Source organism: Microcebus murinus, chromosome 6, assembly GCF_040939455.1.
Source record: "Microcebus murinus isolate Inina chromosome 6, M.murinus_Inina_mat1.0, whole genome shotgun sequence".
NCBI lineage: Eukaryota > Metazoa > Chordata > Mammalia > Primates > Cheirogaleidae > Microcebus > Microcebus murinus.
The window spans coordinates 80,367,215-80,382,288 of NC_134109.1; the positions used below are offsets into that span (position 1 = coordinate 80,367,215).

General features: G+C 37.3%; 1 protein-coding gene across 3 annotated transcripts in view; it reads right to left on the reverse strand.

The window, feature by feature from the left end:
• INO80 (INO80 complex ATPase subunit) overlaps positions 1-15,074 on the reverse strand; it is a 141,960-nt gene that overhangs the window by 67,182 nt on the left and 59,704 nt on the right. For all 3 annotated transcript variants that reach the window (XM_076004255.1, XM_076004254.1, XM_012766455.3), the window contains 6 exons: positions 13,867-13,952; positions 10,480-10,647; positions 10,129-10,262; positions 9,271-9,338; positions 7,596-7,689; positions 6,647-6,818 (listed from right to left, as the gene is read on the reverse strand). In XM_076004255.1, coding sequence (XP_075860370.1) covers positions 6,647-6,818; positions 7,596-7,689; positions 9,271-9,338; positions 10,129-10,262; positions 10,480-10,647; positions 13,867-13,952 — 722 coding nt within the window. The remainder of the gene's footprint in view (positions 1-6,646; positions 6,819-7,595; positions 7,690-9,270; positions 9,339-10,128; positions 10,263-10,479; positions 10,648-13,866; positions 13,953-15,074) is intronic.

Here is a 15,074-nt window from a genome sequence, read left to right on the forward strand (position 1 = left end):
TGTATATGTGGATGGAGTGGCTACCATGACAGGAAGGCTTTCTGGTTTCATTACTTGGGTCAATGAGGTTGCTTCTGAATGTGAGTCTATACACTGTGTCATCCATAAAGAAATACTGGCTAGCCGAAAAATGTCACCTGAGCTAAACAATGTTTTGCAGGATGTGACTAAAATTATCAACCACATTAAAGTACATGCCCTTAACTCATGTTTATTTGCACAGCTCCATGGAGAGATAGACGCAGAGAACACACATCTTCTCTTACACCAGAAGTGAGATGGCTTTCTAAAGGCAGATCACTGGCCAGAGTTTTTAAGTTACAACTGCCACTCCAGAGATTTCCTTTAGAAAAACAGTCGCCACTGGCAGCACATTTTAGTGACACAATGGGTCACAAAATTTGCTTGCTTGGGTGACATATTGAACCTGCTCAACAAACTCAATCTGTCATTTCAGTGGAGAACAACAACTGTGTTCAACTTGGCAGATAAAGTGGCTGCATTCAAAGCCAAACTGGAATTATGGGGTCAATAAGTGAACATAGGGATTTCTGGCATGTTTCAAACATTAGCAGAGATTTTGAAAAAGACTGAGCCAGGGACTTCTTTCTCCCAGCTGATGCATGACCACTTATTTCAGCTTTCAAACAAATTTGAGCATTACTTCTCACCCACTAAAGACCCCTAAACTGGGAAGAAATGGATCCATGACCCATTTGTGAATATGCCAGGTGAATTGACTTTGTTCATGCTAGAAGATGATCAACTGCTTGAGATCGCAAATGACACTGGGCTTAGAAGTGTTTCAGACAACTTCAAATCTCTATATGTTCTGGACTAAAGTCAAGGTGGAATATCCTAAGATTGCCACAGAAGCACTGAAAATGAAAAGCCTGCTTCCATTTCCAATATCCTATCTTTGTGAAGTATGGTTTTCTGGAATGACAGCAACCAAAATGAGATTGTGGAGTAGACTGGACACAAGCAACACACTTCAGATGTTACTGTCTCCCATGACCCCCGGATGGGACTGTCTAGTTGCAGGAAAATGAGCTCAGTGTTCCCACTGATTCTGCATTATGGTGAGTTGTATAATTATTTCACTATATATTACAATGTAATAATAACAGAAATAAAGTACACAATAAATGTAATATACTTGAATCATCCTGAAACCTCTGTGCCCTCCCTGCCCTGTCCGTGGAAAAATTGTCTTCCATGAAACCAGTCTCTGGTGCCAAGAAGGCTGGGGACTGTTGCTCTATAGAATTTGCAAATTGTATTAACAACGCTATAAATATTTCTGTAGACCTCAAGGATAGGGAATAAATCATGTCAGAAATTAAAGATACAAAGCAACAAACTGAAAAATAAACCAAGACTTTGTATTTAAAACAAACTGACAAATTCAGACATCTTCACAACAAATGATTTTTACACTGAAGTCTCAACTTTGGTGTCCACATTTGATCTTTTGTTTTTTTAAATTGAGAATAAGTTTTGCTGTGTTTCCCAGGCTAGAGTGATCACCTCAACCTGGAATTCCTAGGCTAAAGCAATCTTCCCGCCTCAGCCTTCCAGTAGCTGGAAATATAGATGTGCATGTGCACTACAACTGGTCTAATATCTTTTTAAAAAGACTGGTTTTTGTCAAACCTTTTTTTTTTAAACTGAAAACTTGCAAGATCAGAGTAGATGAAATTCGGAAATATGGTTTGATGTGTGCATGTATACCAAAATATTAGGAAGCTTGAGTTTAACTTTTACCATATCCTCTTAACTAATGAATTCTGGAAATATGTTCTGAAAGGATTAGGTATCTGAAATTTCCTTCTCTACTCCTCTTACATAAAGCAGAAGAGAAAACCAATGTAAACTAATATAAGGCGGCAGAGAAAACCAATGTTTTCTCAAGAAATCTTCTTTCTTTCTTTTTTTGAGACAGAATGTCACTCTGTCGTCCGGACTAGAGTGTCATGGCGTCAGCCTAGCTCACAGCAACCTCAAACTCCTGGGTTCAAGCAATCCTTCTGCCTCAGCCTCTCAGGTAGCTGGGACTACAGGCATGTGCCACCATGCCTGGCTAACTTTTTCTATTTTTAGCTGTTTGGCTAATTTCTATTTATAATAGAGACGGTGTTTTGCTCTTGCTCAGGCTGGTCTCAAACTCCTGAGCTCAAGCAATCCTCCCGACTCAGCCTCCCAAAGTGCTAGGATTTCCAGTCATGAGCCACTGCGCCCGGCCAAGAAATGTCTCTTGAATAAGAAAAAGTCAATTCAGAAAAACCAGTATGAGAAATAGCACAATAGTGTTGATAGGCTTATTCTCACAAGCCATTCTTTGCTCAAGCTTAAATTAGTTGTTTCTTTCAAACTTGCTTAATGTATACTATCTTTGAATACCAGTGATATAACAGATACATGACAGAATATACTAAGACAGAGATGCACCTTGATCAATAACTACATGTCAGGGTAACTCTGAAATGATATGTATGCATATTGCTCTCTGAGTAGATTCTAGACTTCCCTTTTATATTCAGAAAGACTTTCTAAAGTCCCAAAAGGTCAGTGCTATGGGTCAAACTGTATCCCCCTAAAAATTCACATGTTCAAGCCCTAGCATCTATGTGATGGTTTTTGGAGATTGGGCCTTTGGGAGGAAATAAGGTTTATGAGGTTGAAAGGGTAGGGCCCTCATGATGGGATTAGTGCCTCTGTAAAAAGAGACATTAGAGAGTTTGTGTCCCCCCCCTCTCTTTTTCTCCTCTGTGGGAGGATATAGTGAGGAGGTGGCCATTTGCAAGAGAGGAAGAAAGCTCTTATTAGGACCTAACCATGCTGGCACTCTGATCTTGGACTTTCAGTTTACAGAACTGTGAGAAAATGAACTGCTGTTGTTTAAGCCACCCAGTCTATGCTACTATGTTATGGTAACCCAAGCTGATTAAGACAAATAAGTTTATTTCTACTCTTACTACTAAAAAGATTGATAAAAAATCTTATACACGGTGACTATCTAGTTCTTTGGCTATTTTAATATTATATAGTATCTAGTACTGTATTTTTAAAACTAGGAGTTATAAAGTCATTTTTTTAATAGGTTCCAACTAACATTTAAGAAAACAGGCTGTGTTCTGTGGCTCATGCCTATAATATCAGCACTTTGAGAGGCCGAGGCAGGTGGATTGCTTGAGGCCAGGAGTTTGTGACTAGCCTAAACAACATAGCAACACCTTGTCTCTACAAAAAATGGGAAAATTAGCCAGGTGTGGTGATGTGCACCTGTAGTCCCAGATACTTGAAAAACTGAGGCAGGAGAATCACTTAAGCCCAGGAGTTTGAGGTTGCAGTGAGCTATGATGATGCCACTGCACTCTAGCCCAGGCAACAGATCCTGTTTGCAAAATCAAAAACAAAATCAGAATGAAAGAGAAGGAAAAAAAAAATCAGAGAACAAATATTATTTTGTCAATGTTTTGTTTTAGAAATATATGTATTTTTGTTATGTAAATAATTTTTGGTATATGTATATACTTGCCATTTGGTGATGTAAAATATACTTTTTTTTGGAGACAGAGTTTCGCTTTGTTGCCCAGGCTAGATTGAGTGCCATGGCGTCAGCCTAGCTCACAGCAACCTCAAACTCCTGGGCTCAAGCAATCCTGCTGCCTCAGCCTCCTGAGCAGCTGGGACTACAAGCATTCGCCACCATGCCCAGCTGATTTTTTCTATATATATTAGTTGGCCAGTTAATTTCTTTCTATTTATAGTAGAGACGGCATCTCGCTCTTGCTCAGGCTGGTTTCGAATTCCTGACCTCGAGCAATCTGCCCGCCTAGGCCTCCCAGAGTGCTAGGATTACAGGCATGAGCCACCGCACCTGGCCTTGGTGATGTAAAATATTCTTGACAAGAGTCATATCCAAACTTCAAAAGGCACACATATAGTGAGCTTTATTACATTTTTATTAATTGTTACACTTGGAGCTTTAACAAAATAAATCTATTTTCAGGACCTAGGCTAATCTTTAAGACTAGACACCACCTAAGGAGTATTCTGCTTAGCTGACAGCAGAGATTTCTTAAAATTGACAGTCATAATTAATTACGAGATCAATAAACTCTAGCAAAAGGCAGCGTTTCGCTGGTATTTCAATATACACATGTTGGAGACGAGGAAGATGAGAGTGAAAGCAAAATCATGTCTCTATACACACATGACAATCTTTCAGCTACCTATGGCCCACTGGCTCAGTCACTGTTATACTCTAAACCACTACAACAGCAAATATCTACCCATAACACAGATAAAATTAAAGAAGAGGAAATGGAAGAGAATCTTTAAATTAGGTAAACTTTCAGATTTCATTACCAATTTCCCATAAAGTATACTATCCACATCTAAAATTTTCAAGCAATTCTAACTGATACAATAAGGATTTCAATGAGCAGGTTATCTAACATATTACTGTATTTTCAGAAAACAGAGAAGAATACACAGAAGTGATGCATATCTCCATGAGTTAAGATACAGATGTCTACATAATAGGGCATGAATAACCCTTGGGAGAATGATGCTTTCTGTACCAAAAACAGAAATAGTAAAAATGTATTACTGTAGTAACATATATTACCAAAATCAGGTGTTGAGAGAAGGAAATAGTCTATAGGAGGTTAAGCAATTCTTTACACATATCAGTATTCTCAGACGTGCTAGAAATATTTTACCAGTAGGAAATCACCCCACCACCACTGTCTACATTATTCCAAAATTGAAACCCAATTTTATTCTCCTTTTGCATTACTGATTCTATTCCAAAGTCCAAAAAAGTACTTGGGCCAAAACTTGAGAAATCAATTACAAAATAAAAGAGAAGGAAATTATATGAGCCTTCCAGTGTACATGGGGCAAATACTGGATCCAGCAAAGCATGTCCTGTGCTTCCCTAATAACAACCCATAGAATTTTCTAGAGGACACAAGAAAAATGATCTAGCATCTAAACTTTTAATCTAGTTAAAGGATTATATAACATACAAACTGTCATTCCTCTTCTCAAAACTCTCTGGTATAACCGATTTCATTCAAAATAAAATCCAAACCCTCAGCAACACCTATGAAGCTCCCCATGACCTGGACCTACATTTATAACTTCATTTCCTGTCACTTTCTGTGTCACCTACTCTGCAATGGCCAAAAAGTGCAAGAAAAACTGCACAACATTACCTTTCACAAAAATATAATTTAAAATCACAGTGATTTGTTTATATTTACCTTCCTCACTACACTGTGAGCTCAAGAGCAGGCCATCTTATTATTCTTATCTATATCTCTAGTGCCTTACACTAGTTCCCAGCTAGTTCCCAGCCCCTTAAAACAGGTACTCAATAAATATTTTTCAAAAAAAAGAAGAAGAACATAAAAGGATTTACAATGTCAGGTTTAGTGGAGGATGCTGAAACAACAGCAAATCTCACATTTTTGGTGGGAATGTAAATTTGTAAAACCATCTTGGAAAAATTTTTGGCAACAGCTACTAAATCTAAACATACTTATACCTGATGGTGCAGCAATTTCACCCCTGGATATAAACCCCAAGGAAATTAATATTTATATTCATCAAAGGACATAAACAAGAATGTATACAACAGTTTTGTTCATAATAGCACCAAATTGGAAATAATTTTCTACCTAGAGCAGAATGGATTAAAAAATTGTGGTTCTGGGCCGGGCGTGGTGGCTCACGCCTGTAATCCTAGCACTTTGGGAGGCCGAGGCGGGCGGATTGCTCAAGGTCAGGAGTTCGAAACCAGCCTGAGCGAGACCCTGTCTCTACCAAAAATAGAAATAAATTAATTGACCAACTAAAAATATATATACAAAAAATTAGCCGGGCATGGTGGCGCATGCCTGTAGTCCCAGCTACTCGGGAGGCTGAGGCAGTAGGATCGCTGAGCCCCGGAGATTGAGGTTGCTGTGAGCCAGGCTGACACCACGGCACTCACTCTAGCCTGGGCAACAAAGTGAGACTCTGTCTCAAAAAAAAAAAAAAAAAAAAAAAAATTGTGGTTCTATACAGACAATGTAACACTTCAAAGCAATAAAAAAAGAATGCTATATGCAACATGGGTGAATATCATAAACATAATATTGAGAGAAAGAAATCAGACACAAAAGTATATACAAGATAATTCCATTTATATAAAGCTCAAAAACAATCTACAGTGACAGAAGTAGAACAGTGATTATCTTTATGTGTTGGTTGGTTTGTTCTGAACTAGAGGCATTTTAAATGGGAAGGAGCATGAGGGAGACTTCGAGATGCTGAAAGTGTTCTATATCTTGATCTAGGTGGTTATTACATAAGTGTATAGACACGTATAAATTCATAGAGCTGTATATTTAAGATTGGTGTACTTTCCAGTAAAGTTACATAAAAACTTCATACTTTGAAAAAATATATACACTTAAAATGTATATACAAAATGTACATTAAGTTATAACTGAATAAATACACTGCACCTACTCCTCTGGGAACTCTTTGGCTCTGTCAGGTCTTCATTTACTTTATTATGTTTTTTACTGATTGAAAGAAAAGGGAATTGAGGACTAAGTAGGTAATTTATGTTCAAGTAATTGCTTACCTTTAACAAAGGGCAGCTGCAAAGGTTGGGATAGGAGAGTGGAAAATTAACCCCAAGAAGGAAATCCTTGTTTCTCAGATATCTCTGCTGGCTCTCCCCTTCTGGCTCTCCCCAGGAGCGCAGCTGATGGAGCCTGTAGGAGGCTTTCAGAGACAGGAAAAGAGCTAACCATCTGAAACAAACCATAGCAGACATGCTTATTCAGTGCTCCATGGAGGTGTGAGGGTCATTCACAGCAGCGAGGAACCATCCAAGGGTTGTCTCTCATTAACATAACTTATTTGTAAGTCTCTGTTACTTTAGAAACATTCTTTCCTATTTACAGATAAAACTGATTTATACTTATATTCTGTAAATTCTTTGGCATGACATGGTTTGTTACTATGAAAACTAAACTCCTCCAAAAAGCTCCTCTCAGTATTAAAGAATATTCATCCTGAAACTACAAAAAATCCATATCATGAAAACATCTTCATATTAAGGAGAGAGCCATTCCCAATGACATAAATACAAAGTGATACATCAGTGAAATCCATTACACCAAAGAATAAGTACACAGAACTAAATTTCCCAGAACACTTGAGGGAGGCTATGTGGCCATCACCACTAACTAAATGAATTATCAGCCACTGTTTGCACTATAGGAGCAAGTAAAACACAGGAGACTAACTAGAATATAAGATTTGAAAACATTCTAGTAGCATATGGAAGAAAAGTCTAAACAGTTTTATGGTATATCATGAAGAATCATGTAATTATTAAATCATCAAAAGAAAATTACTGTTCCAATTTTATTTTTTTTCTAGCTTTATCTATGACAGAGCATTATTCATAACAATAGAAAAAGAGTGAGAGGTTCTCTAAGATGATAAAATATTCCACAGTATCCAATTTTTGTCCTAGTTTATTCCCAACTGCTCTCTTATCAAACAATAAGCAAACTTCTTACCTGGCCAAAAGTCCCTGAAGCATGAGGTTTCCCATTTCTGCTGGAGATACATCAATAAATCGAAGGAAAGAGAAACAGCTTTCTTCATTAATCCCTGGAATACCAAAGGACAATTTTACACCCAATGGCAAGGTCGTGTGCAGTGGCTCACGCCTGTAATCCTAGCACTCTGGGAGGCTGAGGTGGGCAGAAGGTTTGAGCTCAGGTGTTCAAGACCAGCCTGAGCAAGAGCAAGACCCTGTCTCTATTAAAAATGGAAAGCAATTAGCTGGACAAGTAAAAATATACAGAGGCCGGGCGCTGTGGCTCACGCCTGTAATCCTAGCTCTTGGGAGGCCGAGGCGGGCGGATTGCTCAAGGTCAGGAGTTTGAAACCAGCCTGAGCAAGAGCGAGACCCCGTCTCTACTATAAATAGAAAGAAATTAATTGGCCAACTGATATATATATAAAAAATTAGCCGGGCATGGTGGCGCATGCCTGTAGTCCCAGCTACCCGGGAGGCTGAGGCAGAAGGATCACTCGAGCCCAGGAGTTTGAGGTTGCTGTGAGCTAGGCTGACGCCACGGCACTCACTCTAGCCTGGGCAACAAAGTGAGACTCTGTCTCAAAAAAAAAAAAAAAAAAAAAAATATACAGAAAAATTAGCCGGGCATGATGGCACATGTCTGTAGTCCCAGCTACTTGGGAGGCTGAGGCAGGAAGATTGCTTAAGCCCAGGAGTTTGAGGTTGCTGTGAGCTAGGCTGATGCCACAGCACTCTATCCCAGGCAACACAGTGAGACTCTGTCTTAGAAAAAAAAACACCCCAATGGCAAACCAAGACACTATACTCAACTAAAACCTGCTGAACTGCTGAATTTTGACTTTAGAATCAAAAGATATTCTAAAGGTTCTGATCAAGCCACTTTGATGGAAGTCAGAGTGTATATCTTTATACTAAAATCACAGGTATAAGAGGCAAGTCTATGAGATACGGCACATGGACCAGACTGGAGATGGTTCATCAGTCACCTTTGGGATTTTGGGAACCTTGGCTAAATGCCTTTTCTTTTTATCATGCTAGGAAAAAGAAAAGGACGAGACATGGTCGAGCAAGGTGGCTCACGCCTATAATTCTAGCACTCTGGGAGGCCGAGGTGGGAGGATTGCTTGATGTCAAGAATTTGAGACCAGCCTAAGCAAAAGTGAGACCCTGTCTACACTAAAAATAGAAAAAATTTGCTGGGCATGGTGGCATGTGCTTGTAGTCCCAGCTACTTGGGAGGCGGAGGCAGGAGGATCACTTGAGCCCAAAAGTTTGAGGTTGCAGTGAGCGATGATGATGCCACTGCAACAGACCCTGTCTCAAAAAAAAAAAAAAAGAGTCTAGCATTGACTTTGTCAAGAAATTCTTAAAGATGGAAGGCCAATATAACCATTTTCCATTGCTTCCTGTTAGAGCCACAAATCATAGAGGCTATATAGATAAACATGACTAATTTACTTAATTAAACCTTATCAATATTTTATAAAGGCCCAGTATAGAGAATAATAAGAGTAAGGAAATATAAGAAAAAAAAAAGGCCCAGTATATAGGCAAAACTACTCCTACTTTCAAAGTGGTCACTCAGACAAACAAAGAGCACCCAGATAAAATCTTGACATACCTTCCTTCCCAAAGATCAAAACACCTACCTTTTCTGTGAAAGAGAGACTGCTGGATGTAGTCTGGTGCAAACGGAGAAAGAAGAACTCTTAACCATCTGTGAAGTAAGTAAATAAAATAAATCCAAATCCAAATATAAATAATGGGAAGTTAATTAGATTGGAGGTTCCAAATTAAGGAGAATCTTTTCGTTTTGAAGATATTTCTACTTTTAATAAGTTTCCTGCCATATTACCAGACAAAAATCATGGCATAAATGTCAAAAAGTACAAATTACTTAATGAAAATATAAGAAGATGATACAAGTTCATAGTCTCATTTTATTTCAGAGAATCATAATTCTAGCACCGTAAGTTATCACATACTTTACTAAACAAAAAGTACTACAGCTCTGGCCTTTTATCATTGCTTATACACTTAAATGTTAACCTGGAACTATCACAGAGAACTCACAAAATAAAATTCAATAAATGTATTTCAATTTCAGTTTCATTAGGCTAAATATTGTTGACAATTATTTTTATAACACAGTTTATACCGTTTCTCTATAGAAAATTTCTAAAACCATGGTTCTCAAACATTGGTGTGCAGAAAAATACTCTGGAAGATTATAAAATGCAGAAGCCTAGGCCATCCTAATTCAGAGATGTAGAATGGACCACACACCTGTTTCCTGAGTGGAAGTAGTCTCTAGCATATTAGTTAGGGTCTTTAAAGTCATCTAGTTAAAGCCATACTACTGTTCAAATTTCTACCAAAAGATCACTCAATATTAGTCCATCCTCTGCTTAAATGCCTCATTGTTGGGGAACTCATATTCTCTACTAAGCCATAAAATCCCAAATTACAAAAACACTCAGGTTAAACAGATATTGTGACTTGCTTACCTGTCTCGTGAATGATTGAAGACCCTGATCTGTCCATGACGGTAGATAAACTTCGAAATCTGGTATGGCTTTAGGGAAATATGAAATGGAGACCAAGTTTCTTGCCGTTCAAATAACTCTGGGTGATTACATACCTAGGAGGAAGAGAAATAGTAAGACAACATTGACATGGGTAGATATTACTCTAAGAAACAACGGGGGATCCCAAATGCCAAATTTTTACCTTTGAAAATGTATACTTTTCCCATTTTCCACTGTTTTTAATGGGCTTTATTTGGTATCAAGGTTAAAGTCTTTTTCTTGAAGTGGGTTAATAAAGACAACTTCAAGTCAGCTGACCTAAGCTCTTACCTTTCTAAACTGCATGACCAGATTCATGAGGCTGCTGGTGGTGTTCTGTGCTTGCTGGGTAGAGCCCATAGAAGACTGCAATAAATCCTCAATAGAAATTTTGTTCTTTAGTGCTTGATATAACAGTTTCTGTCGGCTGGTCAGTTGGCAGTACATTAGAATCTCAATCTAAAAATCAGTAAGAACACATATACTTGGGAAAATAGTTTGTAAGAAAATTCAGTATCATCTTAAAGTTGAAAACACATACAAACCAGATTATGATTGAGTAAATAAGACACATACACGAACTATCTCTATAAACCTGTGATGCGGATCATTACCAAGAAAAAATGTTCCTTCCTTGGCCTTCTCCTGTCACTCACTCTACATGCTCTCCCTGGGGAATGTCTTCCATCTCCAATAGCACCAACTATCACCCATAGTGACTTGCAAAAATATATTCCCAAACATCTCCAGACTCATATTTTCAACTACTAACTATGAGAGTACCACTCAGTCTGCAGCAATTGCATATGTGACATATCAGGGAAAAAATTATCTTTTCCACTATTTATATCATTTACTAAATTAGTTAAGAGCTTTATCATTCATTTAGTTGACCAAAGACAAACTTATTTCCGCTCTGATTTCCCTGTCTCTCACACACCTCATGTTCTACCATTTTTAAAATCCTTTAATGCAGCCTGAAAATTTATCAATATTTACCCATTCTAACCATTCCCATTGCCCTACTGTAGGCCCTCATCTGATATAGTCTAGATTGCTAATATTTTTAGGTCTTCCTGCTTCCAGTCTCTCCTGGTTCTAGTATAGTAATACTTCCACCTAAATCTTATAAAGTAATTCAAGTGCTAAAAAATCTGCAATGTGTATTTTTGCCTATAATAAAACATTGAAATTTCATATGCAGGCACAAAAGGCCTCCCATAATCTAATCCACCCTGTTATCCATTTGATTACCACCATGCTCTCCTCCCATATTACCAACTTAGTCACAATGGTCTGAAAAATGTTTACCAAAACATGCTACATATTTTAATATCACTCTACCTTTGCTCATGCCACCCTGTGCCTAGCACTCTGTTCCCACCATATTTTCCTAGTAAATGCCAACTCATCATTCAAGACTTAGCTCACATGTCATCTCTGCTTTATTGTATTCTCTAACTTTTCCTAACTAAAATGAGATTAGAAACATTAAATGATAGTTAAGAAATGTATACCATGTACACTGGTTAAAAACAACCATACTACATCTTCTGATCACCTATTTACCACTAAACAAAGAAAATTATCATTTATAAGCCCACTATCATTTATAAGCCCTTTCAGATATAAATGCCTCAAGGATTCACTTTTTTTTTTTTTTGAGACAGAGTCTCATTCTGTTGCCCTGGCTAGAGTGCCACGGCATCAGCCTAGTTCACAGCAACCTCAAACTCCTGGGCTCAAGCAATCCTTCTAGCCTCAGCCTCCTGAGTAGCTGGGACTACAGGCATGCGCCACCATGCCCGGCTAATTTTTTCTATATATTTTCAGCTGACCAATTAATTTCTTTCTATTTTTAGTAGAGACAGGGTCTCACTCTTGCTCAGGCTGGTTTCCAACTCCTGACATTGAGCGATCCTCCCACCTCGGCCTCCCAAAGTGCTAGGATTATAGGAGTAAGCCACTGTGCCTGGCCTGATTCACTTATTTAATAAGGTATATTCCTCCTATGATGCTGTTACTATAGTTCTCAGGTAAAATGAGCCAGTTTGACAAAATATCTGTCAAAATTTTTAGAAAAGGGGATAAAACGTAGGTACGCTTTTTGTCCTGTCTTAAGAGGGTATACGTACATTGCCTGACATAGTGATTTTCTGACATTATGATGGGTTTATCTACACATAGGTGAAGCACCTCCTGATAACTTAGGATGGGATTAGAGTTTCTACTGATTAAGTATGGGTTATGTGTAATCATAAAGTCAAAAAAATTTAAGTCATAGTAAATCACAGTAATCATAGAAAATCAAAGTAATCTGGGGATCATCTGCTGTGTTGCCAGCATTAAATATTAATATATTTTCAACTTACAATGGGGTTTATTGGGACACAGCCTCATTGTAAGTCAAGAACCATTTGTACATCCCTACTACAACTTCCAGAGTCACTAATTTCAAAATGATAAACCGTTCTAGCAGGGATAGAGGAGAACCTAGGAAATTATCAAGATATTATCAATAACCTGGGAAGATGCATTTAGGGCAGAGAGTAGACTCATGAGGAACAGGTGAAATCTATGGAAGATGGGGAAACCCCCCAGACAACTGGAAACTGGGGGAAAAAGAAGCAAGAAGAATATGGGAAGGATTCACAGGAGATAATAGAAAATTACAGAAATCTAGTAAGGATCCTGCCCCATCCAATAAAAAATTACTGGCTTTGAACTAGAAAAAATGCTATAACCCGAAGCACATTAAACTTCTACATCTAACTCTCAGTTTGCAGAAATACAGGAGACAGAGTAACATGTTAGGCAATACCATGATGATGCATTTAGCAAAATCTAGCATGTGGGAAACGCTACAGGACAAAAATCTCTGTTTCTTCAACAAAGAATTGTAAGGCGGAAAAAAGAAAGAAGGGATGGAAAGATATGTAACAGACATATCACCCAGATGCTATGTGTGGACCTTGCTTATATCCTGATCTCAACAAACTAATTCTTTAAAAAAGACATACACACACATACACAAAGACAAATGGAGATATCTGAGCACTGACTAGATACGTGACATTATCATGGAACTGTCTTTTAATAGGAGTGATAATGGCATGTGGTTACGTAGTTTTTAAAAGGACCAACTCTTTTAGAAAAACATGAAAATATTTATAAATGAATTAAAAGACATCTGGGATTTGCTTTAGAATAATCCAGAAAGTTAGGGGTGGTCATGACTCAATCACTGTTGACACTGTATGATGGAATACAACAGGGTTCATTACACTATGCTTTTAACTTTTGTAATGTTTCAAATTCTCCCATTAGAAAAGTATAAAACATTGGGAGGCTGAGGCAGGAGGATCGCTTAAGCCCAGGAGTTTGAGGTTGCTGTGAGTTAGGCTGATGCCATGGCACTCTAGCCCGGGTAACAAAGTGAGACTCAGTCTCCAAAAAAAAAAAAAAAGAAAAGTATAAACAAAAAGAAGGGGGGAAATGTTACTTTCCTTGATTATTTGCCTCTTTTTTAAGTTCCCTTTGATCCACTCAAGTTTAAAAGTCTTCACTCAAACATTCTAAATACCCTTCCACTAAATATATATCAAAACATTTACCAAACCGTAAAACCCTAAGTTGGTGCATACTGAGGCTTAAACTCATGAGGTCTTCCTTTCTTACCTTGTCAGATAATTCATTTTCCACATCTTTCTTGATTCTCCTCAGCATAAATGGCTTCAAAATCATGTGTAAGCGAGAGAGTTGATCTGAAATGCCAGGAGGCCCCCCAAAACATTATACTGATTTAACACAAACAATCAAAACAAATTGCTCATCTCTCACTAAACCCTTCAAATACCTCAATGATTCTCTGAAAGTATTCTGGAACTTTTTCCCCAAGTAGAAAAGCAAGGAATTTTAATTTTCTGTAACATCTTGCTATAGTAGACTGGTTAAATCCATCAGGCTCTACTTTCTATTTTTACTAGAATTCACTTTTACAAGTTTTTAGGAATACTTTTTGAAATCAATAATAGAGATCTCATATAAATCTAATGAAAACTATATGAGATTCTCAGTATTCCCTAAAAATTATATTTCAAGGAATGTCACCAAATTAACAACGTATAGTATACAATCAATTAAAGACTTTTATAACAGTTAGTAGATGTCACCTCATGTCTATGTAATAAACACCTTAGATGCTCTTAAAATCGGGTAGATATAATTCAATAAAGTAAAAAGTATTGATAAATAAGGCTAAATATAATCTAAGCATTGTGATAATTATTTAAACTCTAAAGACAGGATTGCTGCTCCCCAGGAATTCAAAATGTAATGGATAAATAGAAGAATAAGAGCACTGGAAGGTTTGTGGAATGCTAATTAGAAGAAAAACTGGAGGAGAATTTCTATTTCCTATAGTATAATTAAATCTCACTTTTAAAATTAAAAAAAAAAAGCTAAAAATGCTCAAATTGAAACAAATCCTAACATATGAAGAAAATAACAAAAATGACCCTTCTAATATTTTCTGGTTTTACCTCAGGAAAAAAAGCCTTGACCTATTACACAAAGCATATAATTCTAATATGAATTTTTCAAGATATATGTGGATAATAGGGAGTCGGCAAGCCAAAATGTAGTACTTTACTACTTCATTTAGTCTTAAGCTTTCAGCCTTCATTAGTCAAGATTACAATAACTAACGCCTATACTAGTCCTTTTTTTGTTTTTTTGACTCCGTTAAATATATACAAAAAACATAATTATTTTATAAGAGAAAAAAAAATTTTTTGCCCTAATTCTTCTATGTATGCTTTAGGAAAAATTCTTCACAGAGAAGAAATATACAATTATGTGGTGCCTACACATTCATAGGTAGAAAG